At 36.6% G+C, this 18,748-nt stretch overlaps 1 protein-coding gene across 6 annotated transcripts; it reads right to left on the reverse strand.

The window, feature by feature from the left end:
- Positions 1-1,126: 1,126 nt before the first annotated feature.
- On the reverse strand, positions 1,127-15,972 carry ZNF207 (zinc finger protein 207). Of its 6 annotated transcripts, none has more exons than XM_068976855.1 (12): positions 15,826-15,972; positions 14,310-14,436; positions 10,160-10,298; positions 8,750-8,917; positions 8,551-8,626; positions 8,010-8,057; positions 6,843-6,913; positions 5,341-5,498; positions 4,097-4,189; positions 2,855-3,097; positions 2,088-2,247; positions 1,127-1,952 (listed from the first exon to the last, which is right to left on the reverse strand). In XM_068976855.1, the coding sequence occupies exons 1-12, from the start codon at positions 15,864-15,866 to the stop codon at positions 1,792-1,794; spliced, it is 1,485 nt and encodes a 494-aa protein (XP_068832956.1). In that variant the 5' UTR covers positions 15,867-15,972; the 3' UTR covers positions 1,127-1,791. The 6 variants fall into 6 exon arrangements, with proteins under 6 accessions (XP_068832956.1, XP_068832955.1, XP_068832959.1 ...); XM_068976854.1 differs by having other exon boundaries at positions 8,750-8,920; XM_068976858.1 differs by lacking the exon at positions 8,010-8,057.
- Between the last annotated feature and the right edge of the window lie 2,776 nt (positions 15,973-18,748).

The following is an 18,748-nucleotide window of genomic DNA, read 5'->3' on the forward strand; positions in this document are numbered from 1 at the left end:
CTGGTTAAGAAAGGAGGTAGAGAAAGAAATGCTTTCCTGGTGATAAATAGCACAGGAGCTACACCACCACTGGAGCGAAACAAATGGCACTCAGCTTTGTAATACTTTGTGTTTTGTTTAAATCAATGACTTTACTTGTCGTTTATATACAGACTCTTTTATGATAATTAAAACATCCTTTAGTATTTTGTTACATGGTTAAACTTTTTTTTTTAAAACAAAACTTCAGATTCTGTCTGATACCTACACCTCCACATAAGGTTATAGAGAAATGTTATTTCCTTGCTAACTTTGTATCGAGGAAAACTAAACTTGAGTTCATAATATTAATAATTATACTTTGTACAGGTCATTTGATACTTAAATAATCATAAAAGTATTCTAGAAAAGATTTAAAAATAGATGCCAAAAAAGTGGTCAACAAGCTATTATTATGAGACTTGCAACACAAGACACTGAATAATAGCAGTCATCTCTACAGAAAAGTTCTCCATAGAACAGTTTTAACATTCAAAAATCCAAGGATGAAAAGGTTAACAGCAAAAAGCCATTTAGGCTTAGTAACAGAAGGCAGCCATTTAATCAAAGAAATAACGAAATCTTCCAGGAACATAGTAAAAAATTTCAAATCCATCTGTTAACCATCTTAACAGATGCACATTTAGATTCTCATAATTACACTTAGAATACATACCAGTCATTAACAGCACAAAAGGCTATTACTGCATGCACCTAAGCTTCTAGAATTTTGCACCTGAAAAGCTTCTGAGGTCCACTCAGTACCGCAGTTTCAAATATAATCAAAAGGAAATGAATGGGTCTGGCACTAGGCTCTAAACATCAGCAGCAGGAAGAAGGGAATATCAGGATTTACATTTTAAGTCTCTATGACATCTAACATGTACTGACACCAAGGGGGTAGAAAGGTGACACAATATAAAGATTTCATACTCATATAATGACCCATATATATATATATCTAAGTTTTTTGTCAACTGAAGGATTAACATACAATTCCACATATACTGTCCAGTTAAAAACATGCAGCTAACGAACAACCTACAATTCAATGACAGAATCCAATGATATATCAAAATTGCATTGGTAACTACGAATTTTTATTATGTGGACATCTACTCTGGCATGCATTTGTACAAACCTTTCAGGCAGTGGTCCACAGCTGGGTTATGAATAAAAAGGCATAAATTTTTCTCTCATTTTATTACAATGAAGTTTAACAGTACAGAAAAGTCACATGACCTTGGAGGGTCAGATTTCTTAAACCCTGCAACATGAGGAACTCTAAATACATTAAATATTGTTACACATTCAGACTTCCAATGTACAGGTACTTGGAGACAGTTACAGCCCTCACCAAGCTAGGTTGGGGACATGAAGTCCAACAGCATCTGAAATGCTGTGAAGGCATAACTTTACAAATAGCAATGTAAGCTTACAGAACTTGCCTTTATTAAGGTGGTATGTTCATGTAATTCCAGCGCCTTCACAATATAACGAACCAAATTTACTATACTTCACTTCTAAAAACCTAGATGAAACATGAAAAAGAAGCCATACAGTATAAATTGCAACTTCAGGAAAAGTTCCTGCTTCATTATTCCAAATAAATTTTCCCATGTAAAATAAATGTCCAATAGTTCCTGGTATGTGGGAAGATAATGTTTTTGTTAAAGTCACAATGATGCCTTATTGACGGAAGCTTGGCTATATAAACAGCACAAGTTGAGAAAAGGTTTAATCTCCAAACCTATTAGACTGGATGAAGTAAGATCAGTAACGGCCACCTTGTGACATTACAGGAGGTCTCATTCCCATCGGAGGTCGAGGAGGCCCACCTTGGTAAGGGGGCACCATTGGCGGTCCCTGCCCATACGGTGGCATAGCACCAGGAAGGTAACCTGGCATGCCTTGATGATGACCACCATACTGACCTAAAAAACACATTTAAAACACAAAAAGATAGATTCAGTCTGTGCACCGTACTTGTAAATGTAATGTCTTTTGCATATAAATTTGTTTTATACTCAGAAAAGCACTAAATAAAAAAACGTAAAAAAGAGTAATACCATGAGGTGGCATTGGGGGTCTCATTCCTTGTTGCTGTGGGATGCCTGGCTGCGGCGGCATCATACCTCCAATTGGTCCAACAGGTGGATTACCAATGGGAGCCTGTCCTGGTCGAGGAAGATTACGTTGATATTTAGGTAACTGTGCTCTTCTCTCTTCCTAGAAATAAAAGTATGTGAGATGTGAAACATATGAACACATTGAGTTGTTAAGCATGAAGGCAAGAATCTAAAGTCATTATACTCATTTTAAAATATACTCTTACATTCCAATTATTTTCACAACACAAATCAACCCAACTACTTGAAACCCTGATGCCTTAAGAAAACATCACCTATTTTTACATTTGAAGTATGTTTGAACAACTTTCCAGGAATTACAAATTGCTTCAGCAAGAAACCGTAATGAAGAAGGTGTATGTACAGTAAGCAATCTGTAGATTCTATCTCACATTTAACTGCTTCTTCAATTCATTTACAAGTTTATGTCCAACTAAACTAATTTTTAAGAGTAAGAACCCAACTCGCTACCTTCTTTTAGACACAGTGTTAGGGGAGGGGGAATGGATCTAAGATCAAAATATGCAATATTCACCTCATTTTGTAAAGTTAGAATGGTAAAAATAAAAATTTGAATGGCAAAAATTACTTGGCATTCAATCAGACTGTAAGACCATCGGTACACAAATTAAAACTTTTTCAAATGAACAAGCTGCTACAATAGTACTCAATCAAACTCTGCTAGTAAAAAATTGTGAACGACTTACCAGTGATATATCCTCATCTGGATGGATCAACTTACTGGTTGCACTGGTCGTGGTAAGTGTAGCAGGCTTACTTGTTATGGAAGCTGCTGGTTTAGCTGCAGTGCTATTTGTTGTACTAGTGGTTGAAGCTGTAGACTGTGTATATGCAGGGAATGTAGGCTTTGGTGGTTCTGTAGTTGTTGCAGGGGTACTATTTAAGGGCTTGAAATCTGTACCAACAGGTCCCTGGACAGCTGCCTGAGCCTGTAAAACAATCTTTCATCAATAAAACCTCAAAACTGAATTTATCTACTACTAATTTAAAAAGCAATACACTAACATTCAATAAGGGACAAAATTTTAAATGAAAACTAAGTTAGCATCATGATCAATCCACAAAATTTAAGATAACATATAATATTAAAAGATGCTGAATCAAAACACATCCAAAACACAGCAGGGGAAACAAGAAACAAGACTGCTTATGTAATTTCTCAGACAGCATGTCTCCTCACCAAAAATTACTTAATTTACAAAGCTTTGTATTATTCCTAATTGATAAAATACTGTATTGTATCATGAAATAGCATATGTTCAATTTTCATTACTCTAAATTATTTTTTTTAAGTTGATCTACCAAATAAGTAAGAAAAAGTCAAATTATAGAAAACAAAAAAATGTTGGCATAAATTTCAGTTACTAAGTCTACCATAAACAATTATCAATGGTGACACATTAAAGATATGGCCTTCGAAAGTATTCTTTATATATATAGTAATACAATGTCCGCTCAATTAACAATGTCTGTATGATTATGATGGACAAAAGGGTTCGGTAGAGCTTTTAAGTATATAGTTACCAGTAATAAATGTTACTTTCTATTAACACTATGCATCTGAACATGTATATTAGGCCAATTTTTAGAACCAAATGCAGAGTACTAAATTTCTTTATGTTATATGTGATGCATTAAACAGCATAAAACAGAATAGCTTACTCATGCATCAAGCTAACCATTGGCCACTATAATGCACTTACTGCTTACATGCTTTTAACCCTTTAGAGCCATAGGAGTTTGGGGTCCATTTTTTTCTATTAGTATGTGGTTCAAATTTTCAAATACCATTGATTTATAAGCCATTAATTTTATTTTTAAAAAATTAAATAATATATTTTTGGGATAAGATTTCATTTTAAAGTAGGGTCCAAAGGGTTAAGTTATAAAGCCATTTTAACAATTTTAAACTGCAACTTCCTGCGTACTTGTGCTGTGCTAGGAAACAGAGCTTTAGAAGATGCAGACAGACTTTCTGAATTGGATGAAGCTGTACTTGAGCTTGTTACAGGTGTCCCCATCTGTAGCATAAAAGAAAGGAAACAATGAAAAGTCTCCAAACAAATGGGTGAAAATAAGCCACGTGGTAGACTTTTTTTCCAGTATAGATTGCATTTCTGTAAACGCAAAATACGATGCAATCAAAACTGTTTTATATATAGAGGTAGGCAGTTAATGCATTTACAATAAACAGAGTGACAGTATGAGCTTCAAAAAAACTTTAATTCTGTATCAATAAATCTAATTAACCATAGTTTTTTCTTCCACCTAAACCTAAGGTGTTCTGCACTATGGTATTTCAAAATTGATACCTTAAACTGAGAATTATGACACATTACTTCAAATTTCTCAGTAACAATATTTGCCAAAAGTTTAATAACATCTCTCAAAAAAAAAGATCACCCCCAACCTCAAAAACATAAGTTAACATGCTTTAAAAGGCACTTAAAAAGTAATGCTTGTTAATTTAGCAACTACAAATAGGAAAAAGTTGAAAAAAGAAAACTTTTAATGGATCATTTTAATGTAAACAATAAAGAACATAACATACATCCTGACCTTTTGAATTCTGAATGAGTTAAACACAACTGCCTAATTCAGAATGAAACTGGGTTAACAATCATTACATACATACTACATTATAAAATAATCTTTTGCTTCTGAGTTCTGGCGAGGGGTAAAAAAAGACAAGTAGGAAATACCAGTGTGACTAGGTCAAAATCCATTAAATGATGCCCTTCCTACAACCGTGCAACATTGTTTAACAATTCTAGATTAAAGGAAGAGCCCCAAAATAATTTGCTACGGTCTTTTTGTCTTTGGTTTCATTCTACCCAGAGCTCATTATGTAAAAGAGGAGTTCTTAACATTTTTATTTAAGCTTCCAGAAATTAAATTTTCATTTCTAATAAAGTGAAGAGTAACCAGCATTAACTACTATGAAAAAACAACACACAACACTATTCTCTGGTTTCAGTTAATCTTTTAAGAGTAGAGGAAATCAATGTATGCAAACATGGGAGAGAATAGGCCACTCCTTAGTATAGTTAATAAATTATATGAAAAAGATTAGGAAATACTTAAATAAACCTATGACAAACTGAAGGATTTCAGTAAACTGCACTTTACCTTTAAATATTAATACACTCCTTTTTCAAGAATTTCACCTTACCTGTCCCGCACTGGGGAAAAGAGGCTTAGTAACTGGAGGCTGCGGAGCTGGAACTGTTGCTGTTGGTGCAGGTGGTCTGTTAAGAATACCTGGAGCTGAAACAGCCTGTGCTTGAGTCATTGGAGGAATTCCAGGACGTGGAACAGGAGGGGGCATACCTGCAGAGAATTAAAAAAAATTTGTAGCCAATTAAACAAAAACAAAAAACCCTATACTGTAAAATTACTAACTCCTGACTGCTGAACTCGAAGAGGCCCAGAGAACCTAGGCATTTGCCACTTGGAACAATTCTGCCTCCAACTTTCTATATGATTTTGCTCCTCTTTAAAATTTTTAGACGTTTAAGATACCACGAGAAAACCTGTATATAGGCAGAGCAACAATTAGGCCTACTGATATTACTAATGCAATAAAATTTTCAAACATATTGAATTATTTCAGTCATCTAATAGATGTTTCCAGAACGCTAATGCAAACTGCAATAAAAACTATTAATAAGTCATATACTCATAAAAACTATTCCAGAAACAAAGTTACTCCTTTAAATACTTTAATACATACATTTTCCTAAATGCACCACTAGCCGTTCTTTCAAGTGCCTCAAAGTAATTTAAAACTGACTTCCCATTAGCAAATGAACACAGGTTATTTTTCTTTATTCCTTTAAATGTCTAAAGTTATCTCAGATCATAATGTATGTGAAGTTGTTGCCTCAAAATTAATGGTTGCACTAGCTATGATTCAAATGTTGCTGCTTTATTTTTCCTGTTCCTTTTATACTATCACTTGGGTACATGTGAATCTGTTATGGATTGCCAATCAAACGTGCTAGGATTAAAAAACTAGGCAACAGATCGACAGAGTCTCATGAAAACTTCTGCGGCACACTTATTTCCTGGGCTAACCAAATCCCATCCCCTCACATTATAGACTAAAAAGTCAAGATATTTTAATTAATTTGCAAGCTTCCTTGTACCTAGGGGGTCCATTAGACCTTTTTCTGGCAAATGATATCTAAGAGGCTAGAAAATTACTTTGCCATAAAGTAAAAGAAATAAAAGCATCTTTTCTTGCCTGAGTCATCTTGGAACTACTGAGTAACATGTCTGAGGAACAAAAGCTAAGGTTGGCAAAGCGGCAAATTTAAGAAAGTATGGGTTCTTGTTATCACCGTAGTTGCCAAATCTACCACTTAGGGTTGGATTTTTCTGTTATGTGCTAAGGGTCTCCATTACTTGTCTAAAATAGTCCTAATATATATAACCACTCTTAAGTCACAAGATCAGTGACTCATTCTGGTTGCTTTGAAGACTACTTTTACTATCTATTAAAAAAAAAAAAAACACATTTCTCACAGTAATTTTAAAAGAAATTACTAACCTATGGAAAATTTAAAATCACATTGTACCAACGCTCATAAATGTTATTCGAAATACTTAAGAATAAAACATGTCATATTTTTTTATGTCATATTAAAAAGGAAAGTGTCTAACATTTCATACCTGGTGGCATACCAGGCATCAGAGGTGGTATTCCCGGTCCAGGTGGCATCATTCCACCCATTGGCATCATTCTATTAGAAAGCAAATTTCAAAAGACAACTAAAGTTAATTAACAGCATAAAACATTAGAAAATATTCTAGCTAAAAGCCTGAAACAACAATAAAGACTTGAATTTGACCTCTAATATTGAAATCTATCAAAGTGAAAGAACATACAACACACTAAAACAATCCTATCAAAATAAATCCCCTAAAACCCAGCAAACTCTCTGGTTTACCAGTAGAATAGGGGTGAAAAAATCAGTGTCTGTTAAAAGAATATTTTAATACATTTAAAGTTATTGAGAACAAATATTTTACTCTTCTTAAAAACAAGAGGCCTTATCTAAAATGTGTAACTGGAAAACAAAATCACTTTTTGTCTCACTTGGAATATATCCACAGAATACAAATTAAAAAACGAAAACAAAACCAAAAACCTCCCCCCTTAAAAAGAACCCTCTATTTTAGAGCTGTCAGATTTTTTTCAAAAAGAAAAAATAGTAAGTGTATTCTATAGAGTGAAGATTTCTTTTTCTGGGGATGCGCACACATAAACTACCATCAAAATGAAAGATAAGCAAAACTAAACACACAGTCTCTACTTTTTATGTAGAAAAGTTCCTAACACTGAACCAGAACTTAAAAGCATAACCCATATTTATTTTCCTTTCCTTAGAAGAGCTCACCTTCAAATATCAGTGTCCAATTCACTTAAAAAATTATAAGTTTTGTGAATTTTTGATTTAGGATTCTTAAAGAGAATAACTTCTTTATATAGGTTTTGTTAAAGAAAATTCAATTACTTTCCATAATAGAGGATGTAATTTCACATAAGAATATACTCTTTCTTAAATATCAACCCCTTCTACTAAGTCTCATAACTTTTAGCAGTTTGGGGAAAACAGCTGCACAATTAGAAAATGATCTATGTGGGTCTATTACTATTTCCTCAGATGTTTTTTAGTTCCCTCCTTTAAGAGATCTGTGTCAGTTTGCAAATTTTAGAAGTTTTTAGTGAGGAAGGTTAGAAAAGTTTTGAAGTCAACTGAATAGATACCATTAAACACACAAAAAAATGACATTATGCTTATACCTCCTGAATTACATTATGAATGAGATGCTTACATGTTTTCACCGCAAAATGACTGGGTGTATTTTCTCTGATGATGCAATCTGTGAAAATGTATGACAAAATCAAAATCTAACTGTGATTTTCAAAATACAGTGGGAAAGTGTATTGTATACCTTTCACATCCAACAATATTTTTAAGTAAAAGTGATGAGCACGGGCACCTCATATTCATTTTAGTTCTTGAAGATTTGACAAATCATTTACAGAGTTTGCTTCTGTCACAACTACAAAGTGTCATGGACAGTTCTGAATCTCAAAAACTCAAATCTACAACCAACTACTTTAATTACATCAGATGCAATTGAAGCAGATGGCTGCCTACATTTATCCTAAAACCCAAAAATCTATTCTCTCCAGAGGCAAATTTATATTCCTTAAATTTATTAGATTTCTTTATTAGATAAGTTTAATAATTAATAGAGCCCATACCTTTTAGAAGCAAAAAACACAAAAAAAACCCCACAAAGTAACATTTAATTGATGTAAACACCCAAGCTGAGAAAGATCACAAGTCAATTAAAAGAGTTTTCTTACCCAGGTGGCATTCCTGGCATAACTGGTGGCATTCCTGGCATCAGAGGAGGAACACCTGGCATTAATGGAGGTATGCCTATAAATAAGAATTTTCACCAAAAAGAAAACATACAAAAAGTTAAGAGGGAAAAATTAATACTTCTAATCTGTATCAATGAAGACTTGAGAATGTTAAATTATAAGAGGCCTTAGGTGCTACCTGGAGGCATTCCTGGTGCTCCTGGAACCGGTGGTAGTCCTGGTTGTGCCATTGGGGGGATATAACCTTGCTGAGGCTGAACAGGCTGCGGCTGAAATGAAGTCGAAGCTGCAGAGTCATCATCGTCATACTCATCAGAATCATCTTGCTGCTTCTTTTTTTGACTCTCTGCTAAAAAAGGTTCAATTAATTTTTCCCATAGAGTAAAAAAAAAAGAAAAACAAAGCAAGTGTAAGACATTCAACATTTAAAAACTTTATTTCAATGCAACTAGCTCTTGAGAGAAGGCAATGGCAACCCACTCCAGTACTCTTGCCTGGAAAATCCCCATGGATGGAGGAGCCTGGTAGGCTGCAGTCCATGGGGTCACTAGGAGTCGGACATGACTGAGAGACCTCACTTTCACTTTTCACTTTCATGCACTGGAGAAGGAAATGGCAACCCACTCCAGTGTTCTTGCCTGGAGAATCCCAGGGACTGGGGAGTCTGGTGGGCTGCTGTCCCTGGGGTCGCATGGAGTCGGACACGACTGAAGCTACTTAGCAGCAGCAGCAGCAGCTCTTGAGATTTTTTTTTTTGCCAAAAAAAAAAAAGATCAGCCAACACTGTTCTTTACTCTTCGAATGGTTTTTCTATCTGTATTAAGCAAGGTTAACATCTTCTCCTTATTCTATGGCAGGCAAAAATCATTTTCCTAAATCAGCTATACTTTACAAAACAAGCTTCCTATTTCACTCCAAAAGGTAAATTATGACAAAGCAGTCTGACCTCCCTATAACACTTTTCAAAATAAAACATTTCTCAGGTTACTAAGATTCTATCATTTGGATAGGAGAGGGCTGCAAATACCAAGTCAAATACAGTACTAAAAATTTACAACTAGTGATTTCATAAATCTAAACAAGGTACCTTCATTTTTAAAGGCCTTAACACTTGCTAAATCTACCTGGAATTCAGTTATGAGCAAAAAAATAATGTATAAAATTATCCAAACAATACCATGTATACAAAATAGAACCTATTAATTTCAAACTTAAGACAAAAAAAAAAAAAACCTCAAAACTGTGGAATTCTGAATAGATCTAATGTGCTGTGCTATGCTTAGTCGCTCAGTATGTCTGACTCTTTGCGACCCCGTGAACTGTAGCCTGCTAGGCTCCTCTGACCATGGGGATTCTCCACGTAAGAATACTGGAGTGAATTGCCATGCCCTCCTCCAGGGTATCTTCCCAATCCAGGGATCAAACCCAGGTCTCCTGCATCACAGGCAGATTCTTTACTGTCTGAACCACCAGAGAAGCCCAAATAGATCTAATACCAACCATTAAATTTATACTTGAAAATAGTTATAATCCTCTAGAGAAGCTTTATTAAGGAATTTATTTATTAAGCATGTATCTTAGTATTTACCTTGTGTTTTTTGTTCAAGAAGTCGTCTTCTTTCATCCATATCTTTTTCTGGAATACCTTCCATACCATATATTTCCAACTCTATGTCTGTTCTCCCAGGTATTGCATTTGGTACTGCATCTATTGTCTCTTTATGCACCTAAATCAAAAAACAAATCCATACAAACAAAACACAGGCCTTCCATTAGGTAGACAAAAGTGCCTCATAAAGTGCCTCATGAAAGTATTTTTTAAAAAAGAATTTTAAATTACTCATAGACCATTTAGTATAAAGGTTAAGAACAACTGGTTCTATAGTGAGACTGAATTCAACCCCCCAGCTTTCAAGAGTTTGGGCAAATCATTTGACCTAAGCCTCAGTTTACTTCAACTAATTTAGTACCTAACTTCTCAGGTTATTTTTAAGATTTAAAAAAAAAAACTATATAAAAAGCACTTGGCAATGTGTAGCTTATAATCTTGAATTATTAGCAATAAAGTAATAATACTACTCAAATCAAGGAAGTTTGAAGTCTGAATTAAGTAATGTTTACAAAGCCTTATTATATTAACTATCAGAATAAAGTGAAATTTCCAATGATGTACTTGACAAACTAGTAATTACAAACCACAAAAGTGACATTTACAATTAGCATTACCCACAACTAATGAGTCACGTAAGCGTAACACTGCCACAGCAGAGAACCTGTCACTATCTCTGAAGGTATTTGATCACAAAAAGAAGTTCTTAAGATGTGTTATTGTATAACATTTGAGAATTCAGGACCTTTCTTCACTGTATGGTCTTTGCTAGATCAAACATTTCTAACCCTCAGTGAGTAACTTCTCCCAATATGGTAAAACCCTGGTCAGTCTTGGTTCCTTCAGCAAAATGTTTTAACTTAGGTTAAAGGATATCAAAGTAGTTTGTCTAGATCATTGGCTTCAACTGGAAGCTTATCAGAAATGCAAAATTCTCAGGGCACACGTGAGTCCTTCTGAATCAGGAACTCTTGAGTGCAACCATGAATCTAAGTAAGTCTTCAAGGTGATTCCTTTGCATGTTCAAGTTTGAGAACCACTTTTATAGGGTAAGTGTAATGACTTTGATACAGTTGTCCAAAAACACATTTTTGCTTTAAGACTCTTTCATAGAACAAAAGAAAGGTAAAGAAATCTGTATTTTCTTCTTAGAGGAGTATCTCAAAGATTTAAAAAACTGAAATACAAATCAAATTTAGAAATTATCTTATTATGATTAAAAAAGATCCAGGAATAAAACTACTCAATAAATGATGTAATCATTTCCCCCCAAGTTTTCTAGAATGTTACTTTTCTTGATGATGAACATGAAGTCATCTCTGTTCTTTAAAGAAATATAGCTACATCCACAGACACAGTAACTAGTTTTCATTACGCTTCTAAGTGATGAGGGGGAAAAACGTCTTTTATCTATAAAAACTGGAGCATGTGTCTGATTTAACGGCCATGCCTATGTCACAGGTTGCTATGATATATAAATAGAAAATTTCAATTAAAGACATTACCAACAGTTTATCAACTAATCTCCTTCCAGCTTTCATTATATTTCTTTGCTCTTCTCTTATAGTACAACTCCCTGAAATAGTGCCTCGCCTTTCCCTCTCATTTTCTCTTGCCAGCACTCCAATCAGCCTTTCATCTTCTTCATCCTAGGAAAGCACTCCTGGCAAGTAATCAATGACCTCTACTTTGATCAAACCAATCTTCGTCCTGTGCTTTCTTGACCTACCACTAGCTTTGACTTAACTCTCTCCTTGAAACACTTCATTTGGCTTCCAGTGCACTAGTCTCTTGGTTTTCCTACGTTTTCAATCTTGATTGGTTTATTTTAATCATCTGACCTCTAAATGCTGGGAGACACCCAAAGTGGAGTCCTTGCACCTCTTTTCTATCTATACTCCCTAAGGACATCTAGTATCATGGCTTAAAATAGCCATCCTTATACTGTATCCTCCCAAACTTCTATCTCCAGCTCCAACTTCTCTAAACTGTAGACCCATAGATTCAACTGTTTATATGCCATCTCCATCTGGATATTCAGTAAGACCATCTCAACACTAAAATACTCAAAATTAACATAAGATGATATAGTATTCTCCCCTGTAAGCCTATTCTTCCGGCAGCTTTCTACACATCAATGGTCATCCCTCGGTATCGAGGAGGAACTGGTTCCGGGACTACCCGCCTCATACCAAGGATGCTCAAGTCCCTTATATAAAATGGCACAGTACAGTCACCCTCCACTATCTGTGGATTTCTGCACTCAGTTGATTGTGGGTTCAATCAACTGACTCCCAACTGTGGCTGGCTGAACCCACAGTCATACCAAAATACCAAGGGGCAATTAACTACCACTGAATTCAACTCATTTTTCACACTGCTCAAGCCAAAAACCTTCAGATCATTCTCCATCCCTCACTTTCTCACGTTCCACATCTAACCCATCAACAAATTCTTCTGTCACTATCATCTCTTGCCTCGAATACTCCTAAAGCGGACTTACTGCACTCTACAGTCTATTCTCACCCTTACAGCCAAAATGACCCAAAGTACACCAAAGCATGTTACACTTCAATTAAAACCCCCCATTCCATTCAGACTTAAAGAAACACAGCAGCCGACAAGACCTCCTATATAAAGCACATTGCTGCTCTTCCCTCAATATAGGATAATACTCTTCATGTAACAGTTTGTCCTTTGCTGTTTCCTGGAATCTCTCTCTTACCCTCTTTGATCTCTGTTCAGATGTCAGCTTGTTATTCAGGCCTTCACTATCTTTATGGCCCTCCACTATTCCCCTCTACCTAGTTTTAGTTCTCTATCAGGTATCAGCATAAGACTAAGTAAACATTTATAGGTTGTTTTCCTCCACAGTGTTAATCTAAATGTCACAAAAATGACTATTTTATTCACTGCTATATATATAGTGCTTCAAACATTGTACAATGCTGTCTTACATAAATGGTAAAGTCCTACATCTGTACTATACAAGTCATCCACCAGTTACATGTGACTAAGCAATGGAAATGCGGCTATAATGCGACTGAGGAGTTTAACTTTTCATTTTAAAATTTCTTTTTAAATACTGACAGGTAACTAGTGACTGGGTTTCCCTCATGGCTCAGCGGTAAAGAATCTACCTGCAATGAAGAACACCTGAGTTCAAGGTGGCACCCTACTCTGGTATTTTTGCCTGAAAAATTACAAGGACAGAGGAACCTGGCAGGCTACAGTTCACGGAATCAAAGAGTCAGACAGGATTTAGCAACGAAAAACCAGTGATTGCCACAATGGAAAATTGTGGATATAGCAGGCGGTTGTATTTCTGAACAGATTTTAAATTATTGATTGGCTTGATAGAAGTGAGAAAGATCTACAAAAACTTATTTTTAAGCTTGGGGAAGCAATAATCTTGTTTTAATTTACCTCCCTGCCTCCTACCAACAGTAATTTCCAATGGGGATTCCTTCATCTCATGCCTCTCTAGGGTCCAATTACGCAAAAATTCAGGCAATTCTGGACTGGTAAAGGAGAAGAAATGTTGAATAAAACAGATCTTCAAAAGTAAAATTTACTAGATCTTCAGAAATATAAATTACAAAGCTCCCCCTGCTTAGAAATGAAAAAAACCTAAGTTTTAAATGAAACACAATGCTACCCTTCCATGGAATAAATGGTAGAACTAAACGTAGCCCCAGGCAGGCAACAGATTGTAAAATCCTTCAATGGCAGAGTAATGGCAGTTAATTATGTACTAATTCTTACAGGAGTAGAACTTGTCAGATTGCCTACAAAATTTAAATCACTGATCTTCGTTTTCTTGCCCAAGTATTGAGGAAATATTTTGTGATTTCAGCCTGTCACATATCTAACCTAAGATGAAGATATCAATAACTTAAACGTAAATACTAACAAAAATTCTTTATACATAGAAAATCAATCGTTTATGTTCTCCATGGCTAAACAACCTTTTTTTAAAAAAATTAACTGGTCATCTTATCCAATCTTTTACAATGAACAACAACAACAACAACAAAAACACCCTTGGGTTTCAAAAAGAAATTCAAGGTTTTTCCTCCATGTTGTTTCCTAAATACGAGAGTAAAATTAAGAGAAAAAAACTCCTTACCTGCATGCAATGAATAGCTAAGCCAGGTCCTGTATACAATTTCTTATGACATATATGGCATTTAAAATGCTTTGCTTTTTGGTGCTGTATAAGGATCTTCTCATCATCAAAATCTCTATTACAATACCTGGTCACTATTGTTAAGGTACAAAAATACAGCACAATAACATTACTTATAGAAAATAAATATGCAATTAAAGAGAACACTATTCACTACTTAACATTAAAAACAGGAAACAGCTAAAACCAAAAGTACTTTGTACAAACTCTGCTTTTGCTATTATATAACTAGAAATAAACCTGCCACTGATTTTGGAATTTTCAATGTCCTGGAAGCCCACAATCTCTCTTCACCACACATCTCCGTAGGCAATACAGCTTTGTCAAATTTCAACGTTTACCAGATTTATGCGAAATTAACTTCTGTTCAATCTCTCAACATTTACAAACGCAGATTGTTAATTCCAAGGGATCAATGTTTATTAAAAAAAGAAACAAAGTTTATATCGACAGAACTTCACGGATTAAGTAGAACATAAAAATAATCAGATTAAGAATTTACATTTAGAATTTCACACTAATTTGGAATCTGAAAATAAGTTCACTGCGAGTAAAACTGACCATTTCCTATAAAAACCCATAAAGTTGCCTGCAATTCCGAATTTATGTTGCCAAAGGTTTCATTTAAACTCACAGAAGAGTTACGTTACCGAGAATTAACTCACTAATCAAACTTTCCTAAAAGCACTTTAACCATTTTTCAACTATTACCAAAATAAATTCAGTTCTATAGCAAAGCTTTTTTAGGTACAATACAATAAATAAAAACAACTGGAATGTAGTTTATTAACGTTTCGGGGGGGGGGGGGGCGGGAAACGCCACGTTTTATTCCTAAAACGGATTTTTTCACTCCTAGAAAGCTAGGTAGAAAGATAAGCAACCCCACCCTGTTACTTCTCGAAGATTAAGGCGCCAGAGGTCGAGACGCGGAAGCTAGCTCTCCCCACCCTACCCCCGCAATAAAAAGGGGGGAAGGGGGGGGTCGAAATCAGGGTTGACTAACAGAAGCCTTTAGGAAACCAGATTCTACCAAAAAAATAAAGTGGGTGACAGACTCCGGAAGCTCTCTCCTAATCCTCCAGAGTCAATCAGCGTATTATACTCGAAGAAAAGTCCCTTTGTTGAATCGTCACCAAAACAACGGAGTGTGGCAGGAGAGTCCTCAGGGGATTCTGTCCTTGGTGATGGGGTCCAAGGCGCCTCAGGGGGTCAACGCTCGCACCAAAGCAAGAACCTCCTGAGTCACGAAGTCCCACGACCCACAACTGCCAGAGCCTTTCGCCCCAGGGACCCTACTTTCTGACAAGTCTTCCCAAATCCAAGTCCAACCACCAAACCACCGACCTCGAGGCCTAGATCCCACTCTCCGCCATAGGCCGAAGCCAGGCCTCTCCTAGCCAGTCACCACTAACCGGCGCCCCCGCTTGGCCTCGACTTCAAACCGACAAAGGATACCAGCACCATGGCTTCAACTGCTTCTTCTTCTTGCGACCCATAACTGCGCTCTACCGACAAAAAGACGAGAAAACAAACAGGAAAAAAACGACGTGAAGAACAGCTCACTCTTCCGACCCAACCGCCACCACCGCGTCCCACAGGAAACATCCACAAAATGGCCGACGCCTTCGCTCGCTGCTCTGTCTCCCGTCAGGCTCTGCGGCCGGAGGAGGTGCCTAGCAGGGAGGTCACGTGACGCAGGCCTCCGTCCTAAGTGGGTGGAGATTCGCGGCCGTGTCGGCCTGCTAGCCATCTTGTCCGTGCTTGCCGTCTCGTCTTTCGTGTGCGAGCGAGTTCCTCAGACCTTATTTTTCTTTGTAAAGGATATGGTGACCTAGTACGCCGAGACGCTCGCGAATTGGAGGGGTGAGGAGGGGGTGGAAAAGCTGAAAAGATTACCCAGCGTAATTCAGGGTAAATTACAAATAAAGGATAACTGAGACAGCGCCCAGTTTTTCGTTTTGTTTCATTGCTTTGATTACTCTTTGCAGTAAGCGTGGACGTTTTTCTACTATTGAATCAAAGAAGTCGCAGTCTCAGTCTTGTAACTCACACACTGGTGATGGGTGCGTAAACTTCGCAGCGTGGTCACCGAGGTGATGGAAATACGAGGTGTTGCGGGGTTTATAGAGCCTTGGTGGTCGTCAGAGTATCAAAGAAGTTTGCCGAAAGGGTGAAGGGGAGCAAGCGAGGTGGAGGAGAAGGTATCTCCCTAAGGGTGCAAAAAGTGCAAGTCTTTGAGCCTGAGCACCTGAAAAAAACGACCAGAGGTAGTAAGGTTGGAGCTGGTAGTGAAGGGGCTGATGGCAAGAGATGATGCTGAGGAGGCTGTCAAAGGTGACTTCTTGAGATTTTCGAGCAGTCTGAGAAGTTGCGTTTTATGCTGAAGTCCCTGGGTAGCAACCTGAGTTTTAAGAGGACAGTTTGAGAATAACACAAATAAGAGTATAGTTGTATTAGAGTCCAGGTGCTTGGTATCGCTTTCTGCTGCCTATTTGCATGACTGGGCAAGCCACTTAAACTTTCTCTGCCTCCACTTACAGCACAGTTTATCCTAGAGAAATAACTAGTAATGTAAATTACATGTTCCTATTAAAAGGAAAAAATAATAGCGGATATCCATGAAGCATTTGTGTGCCAGACAAGGTGTAAGTTTTACATCACTTGTCTCAACAAACCTGTGATGTAGGTGCCATTGTTATCACCCGGTTAATAAATGAAAACCGAGAGAGAGCTGAAAAAAAGAGAGAGCTTAAGGGAGTTGTAGGGAATTCCCTCGTCGTCCAGTGGTTAGTGGACCTTTAAGATCCTACATGGCATAAATAAATAGAATTATCTTATTTTTTGTTTTAGCAAGAATGAATAAAATGCTTTTCTGCGACTAATATCCTACTTCAGACCAGTTTGATCTTTTATCCAGGTTACTGTCACATTCTCTGACATGCCTCTCAGTCTCCAGTCCACTGTTCTCACTATTGAGCCAAAATGTTTTATAAAACTCAACTCTAACTCAGCTCCATACTTAACTCTGTGACTGTGTAAATTACTTCAACTCCCCCACCCCACCCACATTTTTTTCTGGCTGCACCATGCCTCCTGGAGAAAAGCATGGACTGCTAACCACAAAAAGGGAATTTTTTTTATAGACTCAGAGTTAGGAATAGAAGGAAAACAATATGAAGAGATATAGAAAACAACCACTGTAAATCAGGGAGAGAAACTTGGAACAGACTCTTTCCCCACAGCTCTCCAAAGGAACCAACCCAGCTGACAGCTTGACTTTGGACTTAAAATTCTAGAACTGTGGGACGATAAATTCTGTTGTTTAGGGAATTCCTTGGTGGTCCAGTGGTTAGGGCTCACCACTTTTACTATTGGGACCCCAAGATGTACAGCCACCCCCCAAAATAAATGTTATTTAAACCACTCAGCTATTTAAAGTAGCCGTTGGTACTTTAACTGGAAATGGAAACACTATATACAGAAAATTCTAAAGAATACATTTTTTAAAAACCTAGAGCTAATAAGAGTTCAGCAAAGTTCACAATACAAAATCAATATACAATATAATATTGTAAGGCAATTATCCTTCAATTAAAAAATAAAATTTTTAAACAAAGGTCAATATACAAGAATCAATTGTACTTCTATACACAAGCAACAGCAATCTGAAAATGAATTTAAGAAAATTCCATTTATAACAGCATCAAAAATAATAAAAATTTAACAAAAGTTCAGAACTTATACTCTGAAAAACCAAAATATTGTTGTAAGAAATTAAAGATCTAAAGAAGTGAAAACAAAAAAAACCCTGAGATTAACTGCCCAAATAAATAGCTTTAAGACATAATTTTAGGTCAAGTCATCTTCAATTTTGTGGTCTTGAGTTCTGGAGTCAGTGGGTTTGAAAGCCACTCTGCCACTTATTAGGGCTTCCCAAGTGTCCCAGTAGCAAATACTCTGCCTGCCAATATAGGAGATGGAAGAGATGTGAGTTCCATCCCTGGGTCAGGAAGATCCCCTGGAGTAGAAAATGACTACTGCAGTGTTCTTGCCTAGAAAACCCCATGGACAGAGGAGCCTGGCAGGCAACAGTCCACAGGGTGGCAAAGCGTGGGACATGACTGAACACTGCCACTTACAACCTTATTTTCCAGTGGACAAGTCAAGTAATTCTAGCCTTGGCTTACTCTTCTGTCAAATGGGATAATAATAATATCTATCTCATGGGGTTGTGAGAATTAAATGAGTAAGTATTTGTAAAGCACTTAGAAAAGTCCTCACACAGAAAATGCTCAATAAATGTTAGCTACCATTTTTTTAATATAAAGTTACGGGATGTAGGTGTACTTTATTATCTTTAATACGGTGGTAAGGTAAA

The sequence above is a fragment of the Capricornis sumatraensis genome, chromosome 8 (assembly GCF_032405125.1).
Source record: "Capricornis sumatraensis isolate serow.1 chromosome 8, serow.2, whole genome shotgun sequence".
Lineage (NCBI taxonomy): Eukaryota > Metazoa > Chordata > Mammalia > Artiodactyla > Bovidae > Capricornis > Capricornis sumatraensis.

Excerpts from the sequence above, each read along its gene's own strand:
- ZNF207 (XM_068976854.1), bottom strand. The coding sequence starts at position 15,866 with ATGGGTCGCAAGAAGAAGAAGCAGTTGAAGCCATGGTGCTG. Across the intron at positions 10,299-14,309 it reads TAGCTATTCATTGCATGCAG|GTGCATAAAGAGACAATAGA; the intron begins GTAAGGAGTTTT and ends TTTTTGATTTAG. Across the intron at positions 6,914-8,009 it reads TCATTTTGCGGTGAAAACAT|AATGATGCCAATGGGTGGAA; the intron begins GTAAGCATCTCA and ends GCTTTCTAATAG.